The sequence below is a fragment of the Sinocyclocheilus anshuiensis genome, unplaced genomic scaffold (assembly GCF_001515605.1).
Source record: "Sinocyclocheilus anshuiensis isolate Anshui unplaced genomic scaffold, SAMN03320099.WGS_v1.1 scaffold1291, whole genome shotgun sequence".
NCBI lineage: Eukaryota > Metazoa > Chordata > Actinopteri > Cypriniformes > Cyprinidae > Sinocyclocheilus > Sinocyclocheilus anshuiensis.
The window spans coordinates 265,690-273,112 of record NW_015540928.1 but is presented as its reverse complement, the minus strand read 5'-3'; the positions used below and the strand labels follow the sequence as shown (position 1 = coordinate 273,112).

The following is a 7,423-nucleotide window of genomic DNA, read 5'->3' as shown; positions in this document are numbered from 1 at the left end:
GTATATACTATAAAATTAAAAGACATTTCTTTTAAATGCATAGCACAGTAATGAAGGCAGCAACATATGATAGATAGAACAGAACAAAAAAGACTATTGATAATCTTTCATTGCACAAAAGTATAATACGAAAGGGTATGGCTTCAATACAGAGCGGCACAAAGCGCTTATGCGCATCCCGTGCGCAGAATGATACGCTTGAGGCAACACGGAGTCACAGCGCGCAGCATAAAAAGGGAGGAGATATTGCTGCGTAGTGTGTTATATCTGTGCGATGTTTTATTGAGCCTTTTCTTTTAACAGTTTTAAATCTCAGTTATTGTGCGCTCTTGAACGCGACACGCAGTTTGAATGCTGAATGGAGGATGACAGACAGCTGCAGCGGAGAGAAGAGTTTACGTGAACTTGAATTTAATGACTTAAATATTCATCTGTACCTCAGATTAAACTATGGAACGGCTTCAGAACACTTCTGTGCAAGAAACTGAACAGTATTTATATTGTTTTTTACCTCTGATTCACGCAATGTCCGAACTGTCCTGAGTGGCGGCGCGTCCTCCTGAGCGCGTTCTCAACAGCAGGCGTGTGAGGTGTTTTTTACCTCTGATTCATGCAATGTCTGAACTGTGAGGCGTCTTCTTCTTCTTCTTGCTTTACAGCGGATCGCAGACTAATAAGTGCATTACCGCCACCTATCACAGTTCGGACATTGCGTGAATCAGAGGTAAAAACGATATAAATACTGTTCAGTTTCTTGCACAGACCGATCGTTTTGTGTCTTTACACATCAATGTATCGTCACGAGCCGCAGGGTTTAATTTGGTTTTGTTTGTGTATGTTTTTTTTTTACTCTCAAAGCCGTGATTCCAATTCACCTCCATTATAAAAATCTCTGTTTGTGTTCTACTGAAGAAACAAAGTCACCTACATCTTGGATGCTCTGGGGGTAAGCAGATAAACATCAAATTTTCATTTTTGGGTGAACTATCCCTTTAAATATTAATCTATACTAGGGCTGCACGATTATGACAAAAATCATAATTGTCCATTATTCCCTTGAAATTGTAATTGCGATTATTAATTATGATTATCACAATTTACATTGAATGATGTTTATACCATTGTTTGATGCAACTGCATGCTGTATTTTTATATGAAAATAAACAAGCCGAAAACACTCTAACTGAAAAACCTTTAGTGCTTTTCTATAGTATTAAGCCTCAAATGTCAAATATACATCGGATTGGTTTCTTCTTTAAATTATAATGAAAGTAAAAATATGAATGGTATTATAATGTTATACTAAAACTAAAACTAAAACAATGGAAAAACCCTTAAGATAACATGTAGAAAGAAAAAAACATATCTTAAGTGTACAGTATAACATAAGTGGACTTTGAACGATTAATTGCCGTTTTGAACGATTACGTAATTGTGGCATCCATAATTATAATTGCGATTAGAAATTTGATTAATTGTGCAGCCCTAATCTATACTTCACATTAAACTATGAAACGGCTTCAGAACACTTGAAATACAGTGCACGAAAACGTTATGGTGCTTTATAATGTTTTTGTGCTTTCATGGGGCTTAACAATAACACAGAATAGTATATGCACAATATCGGCAGAAAATGCCAGTATTGGAGCCGATACCGATCCTGAGTATCGGATCGATGCATCCCTAGAGCTAACATGGACTAACATCGAACAGTTGTATTTTTATTAACTAACGTCAACAAAGATTAATAAATACTGTAACAAATGTATTGCTTATTGTTAGTTAATGCACTGAATATAGTTAACAAATGGAACCTTATTGTAAAGTGCTACCCATTTTTCATTTTCTTTATTGCAGACACTTTTATTTGTAATTGACCGAGGAACATTCAAACCCATACAAACATACAACTTAATGCAGTGGACATGATTGCATTTGCTTTTACTGGTCTTTATCTCATTTTGTAGTGTCTAATCTGTGGAAAAGCTTTCAGGAAGCTCTGGTCGCTCCATGAGCACAGTAAGATTGTTCATGGCTATGCTGAGAAGAAGTACACTTGTGAGATCTGTGAGAAGAAATTCTACACAATGGCTCATGTACGCAAGCACATGGTTGGTGAGTTGTGTTACTGCCATTTTCTCTCTCAAACTTTTACTCATAGTCTTATACTTTAAACAGTAAACTTTAATTATCTGACTAATCTGTCTTGTTCTGCACATCTTCAGCCCACACAAAAGAGATGGCATTTACCTGTGAGACATGTGGGAAGTCTTTTAAAAGGAGCATGTCACTGAAGGTCCACTCTCTCCAACATTCAGGAGAGAAGCCTTTCCAGTGTGAGGTATGGTCAAATTAAGCAATAAAGTAGAAGAAGCTGTGACTATTGTCATTATATCTTCATAAAAAAAACTATTTAAAAAGTACATTAACATTTAAACATTTAACATTTATTTTTTTTTATATTTTAAGTAAATTCAATAAGTGTCATTCTTTTACTATTAGATATAGTCACTGATGTTAGTAAGTAAACAATAGGGAATAGTAAAGTACAATTTTTCAGAATAATTGCTATCTTGATTTGAACAATTCCGATTCATAAAATCTCAAGAATGATTTTTACTCTATATTTTAAAAATGTATCTGACTACATAGTTTGAGCATTGTTTATATATAAACAAGTAGTAGAACAACAAGTAGTTTCTTGACATTATTTCGGTGTATATGTGACCCTGGACCACAAAACCAGTCATAAGGGTCAATTTTTTGAAATTGAGATTTATACATCACATGAAAGCTGAATAAATAAGCTTCCCATTGATGTTTGTTATGATAGGACAATATTTGGCCGAGATACAACTATTTGAAAACCTGGAATCTGAGGGTGCAAAAAAAATCTAAATACTGAGAAAATTGCCTTAAAAAGTTGTCCAAATGAAGTTCTTAGCAATGCATATTACTAATCAAAAATTAAGTTTTGATATATTTACGGTAGGAAATTTACAAAATATCTTCATGGAACATGATTTTTACTTAATATCCTAATGATTTTTGGCATAAAAGAAAAATCGATCATTTTGACCCATACAATGTTTTTTTGGCTATTGCTAAAAATATAACCAAGCGACTTAAGACGTCCGTTTTGTGGTCCAGGGTCACATATATATATATGTGTGTGTTGTTTAAACGTATATACACAAAAATAACATCAAGAAACGACTTTCTACTGAGCTGTCCTCACTGGCTGCACAATATAACAAACATAACATTACTAGTGTAGTCTGATTAATTGAAGAAATGTCTCTTATGAACTGGTTCTTTTTAGAGAATCAAAAACATTAAACGAATAGTCGTCCTTTTACAAAATAGGTCAAATAGGTGAGTTACCAATTTGAATCAGTCTGAAACACTGCCCACTGTTATTAACAGTATTTTAAAAAATCATGTTAAAATATACTGATATGTGAATATAACATAAATAAGAATTTATTAAATCAGAACATCTGTAAACAATAAATTATTTCTGCATAGTGATATAAACAATAACTGGGTGAAGATGGGTTTTTGCATCCAAGCGTTGGATATTTTAGCACAGCTGAATTGACCAATCAGCATCCAGGACCAAAACATTGTGTTTTATAATGTGATTTGCACGGAGCCTTCTTTAGAACTTCCGCATAAATATAAGCCAGCTGGTAAGCTTCCAGTTAAGCGTCATTTGATGTTGTGGTATATATATAGAGACTCTTGAGACGCTCACAGAAACCTCTCCTGCTTTGTTCTTGTCGGAAACTGAGAAACAAAATAATTGCAACACCGTAAATAATGATAGCGGCATTAACATAAAGTTTCATTTAATAACATATCGTTTTATATGCCGAGCCTGGTAATCCCAGGAGAGCACCTAGACACGTAATTGTACCTTTAAATGCTGACAACTAAACACTAGCTTAACTGTTTAGTTTAACATTCGCTAGCTAGTGATGCTATCTCATAACATCATAATGGTATTCTTGATAATCAGTAACTTGCCTTCATAGTCATGAACACATTTTTAAACACATAATATTTTAAAGCCTTTTTTATTTCTCAACTCTACAGCTGTACAATAAAATTCACTTTAAAGATTCACTTTTCATTCATAAAGATGATTTGAAAAAATGTGCCAAAAATCTCTCCTGGAGGAAAACAAAGACTTTTAAGATGGAATCGACATGAAATTACCATTATAACCAGTCGATGACAGCAGAGGATCACTCATTAGCTCAGTTGCCTTTTCAACTCCCTAGTTTTTTTCACATCTTGCTTTTTGGATTTATTATGAAATGACTATTATAACTAATTTTAGTACTTTTACTGTACGGAAGTATAAAGTATAGCAAGTGCAGGAAGTCACAAAGTCTCATGCCATTTAAAAAAGAAATAAATAAGCCAAAATACCAACAGCCTAGAAAGGTAAATTATTTAAATACTTAACTAGTTAGCTACAAATGAAACAAGTAAATTATTAATGGTATAACAATTTAATCATAATGCATTAACTACAAAAACTACATTTTTAAGTTTTATCTTTAACTGTGGAAGCTGCTAATTGCTGCTGTAGTTTTGTTACTCTGAATTTAGACAGAATCACTTAATGCACAGCTGTTTTTGACAGCGGTTCGTCAGATGTTTTGTTCTGTCCGTTGCCTTATCACTGTCAATCATAGCAATGACTCGTGGCACAATGTATTGGATTCACTCGCTTAATTTTTTACACTCGCATTTGTCATTCTTGAAACTGTATACGTGGACGTTTGGTCCTCTTAGACAAACAAAACTTTTCTTTAAATTTGTGAATGGATTATGTAGAGAAACCAAGCAAAGGGCGTTCCACTTATAGCACAGTTGATTTTGACAGTTGACCGGAAATGACTGAGCTGGCTTATCGAAAACCAGGAAGTAACTGTGCACGTAGTCAATTGCTGGCCCTGTTTGAAATTTGTTCACTCCTTGTCATTTAGGTCTGCAGTGAGCGATTTCAGTATAAGTACCAACTGCGCTCACACATGAGCATCCACATCGGACACAAGCAGTTTATGTGTCAGTGGTGTGGGAAGGAGTTCAATATGAAACAGTATTTTGATGAGCACATGAAGACACACACAGGTGAGATGCTCGTACACATGTATAGCACTTTGAAACCTTTTATACAGCAAGTCTAAGAGGTCTGCTGTTTTTTTCCTAGGAGAGAAACCATATATATGTGAGATCTGTGGGAAGAGCTTCACAAGTCGTCCCAATATGAAGCGGCACCGGCGTACACACACGGGAGAGAAGCCTTACCCCTGCGAAGCATGCGGCCAGCGGTTCCGCTTCTCCAACATGCTGAAAGCTCACCGAGAGAAGTGTTCCCAGGTCAGGAACCCTCCACTGCTGCACTCCTCTGCTATAACCAATCAAACGGAAGCTGCTGCAAACCAAGAACTGCCGGTTGGGATGGAAGCACTGAGGGATATTAACCCACATCTGCATGGTGTAGTCTCTTTTCCATCATCTGTGCTCCACTCAGTGGACGGGGGTCCGTCACATTCTCAGCTGCGTTCCCTTACGCCGCTCTACTCCGCTGGAAGGACAGACTCCAGGAACCTGTAACTACTGCTCTGTATTATAATATTGTTTCTTTGTGATGCAGAGATACTTTATATGTAGCAAAGAGTCTGAGATTTCATGTTAGTCTTATTTTGTTTTCACATCATATTCTCTGATACTCATTCTAATATCCCTTCCGTTTCCATATCAAATGTTGACGGAGTCCTCCATGCTATGATAATCCCTAAATAGGCAAAAAGTATTAAGTAAAATACTAAAACTATTACCCAGATGTAGAACATTAAATGTAAGACATATATGCTTTTATGTACAGTATATTAACAGAATAATACATAGACAAAAGCATATTTGGTTTATATAACTTTGGGTTTGTTTTTATAGGTTTAGATGCTTTATTTTATGTCAAAGTTTGTCAAAAAGCACTATTCGTGTTTGGGGTGATGACCTGTGATATATATACGTATATGGATATATACAAGACAGTCTTGGTGGTGAAAATGTTCAGTTAGGAGATTCTGTTTCTGGCACTTTACTGGCTTGTTGGTGTAAGGGGTTTCATAAACATTTGTTTAGCCCTTACATCTTGTGATAGTTTTATCATTTCTGTTTGAAATTTGAATTTGAATATTTTTGTATTTGTTCAGATGCACCTTAAAAATCAAAGTGAATTGTTTCTCCAACTTTCTCTAAATTGTGAATGACTATCATTTGTATGTTGTCAACAGCTGGAAATTTGTGAGTCAAGCATACAGCTCATTTGTTTTGTTAAAAAATTCACACCCTTGAGGGTTTGTGTTTTTGGTGATGCTCAAATTCATGAATGTGTTTAGGCTGAACTTGTAGGTCATAAAAACCACAGCAGCCATTTAACAGGTGAATTAGTAGAGATTGTATTATATTATTAATGAAAAAAATCAGTTGTTCTCCACTATTTAGTGTTCATCCACTTCTCACAGTCTCATGCAGACTCTAATGTTTGATCTTCTGAATTAAAAATCCATTTTTTATTGTTTTTAACTGGTCATTTTTGCACTTGAAGACAGGAATCTTATAGTTTCAGATCTGTAAATGTTTTTACTGTTATGTTAATTTCTGTCTATGTAATTAAGAATATTTTGGTACATGCACAATATTCCAAAACCTGAGAGGTGTTCGGATCTCTTCATTCCAGAGTGTTTGTGTTCGCAGCGCTAGCTGTTTATTATTCATGATGAAAAAGTGACTCTGAAGCTCTATCTAGGACCCATCATGAAAGTCATGATGTCAAGCATTATCAACATGAAAAAAGATGGCATACGTAATATAAAGTCTTTGTATTGTTTCACCTTTACATTTTTATTTTCATGTGGCTTTGGAAGGTGTATGACAATATTTTTACCACATTTACCACAGACAATTGTGTTTTGTTGTTTGTGTTTTCATTTTAGTTTGGTCATTGTCTACAGTATATTAGGTTATTGTTCAGTCACATTCATTTTTTTTTTTTTTTGAATGTTAGAACATTGTACTTGGTCATAATTGCAAAATGTTCAATTGTAGTTGTCATCTAAAATAACATATAATAGAATGATAAAAATTCATGTACATGGATATTTAAATAAGTCAAATTATTCAACATCTAATTACCCAAAATGACTAACAAAGCATTCTTATGAAAAAATAGATGGTCTTGTGTTTGTCTCCATCCGCTGTGTTTTCTTGGAACAGCAGCACCAAAAACTGCTCTATTACATACCTTAAGATCTATCACAAACTAGATCAACATTAAAGGGGTCATATGATGCTTTTTTAAAGATCATTATTTTGTGTATTTGGTGTAACAGAATATGTTGAC

The 7,423-nt window shown here is 34.6% G+C and overlaps 1 protein-coding gene across 1 annotated transcript in view; it reads left to right on the top strand.

Moving 5' to 3' along the window:
- LOC107689427 (zinc finger and BTB domain-containing protein 47-like) overlaps positions 1-5,853 on the top strand; it is a 22,913-nt gene extending 17,060 nt beyond the window's left edge. The window contains exons 3-6 of the mRNA XM_016487400.1: positions 1,968-2,115; positions 2,226-2,341; positions 5,001-5,145; positions 5,225-5,853. Coding sequence (XP_016342886.1) covers positions 1,968-2,115; positions 2,226-2,341; positions 5,001-5,145; positions 5,225-5,631 — 816 coding nt within the window. The 3' untranslated portion in view covers positions 5,632-5,853. The remainder of the gene's footprint in view (positions 1-1,967; positions 2,116-2,225; positions 2,342-5,000; positions 5,146-5,224) is intronic.
- Positions 5,854-7,423: the final 1,570 nt, after the last annotated feature.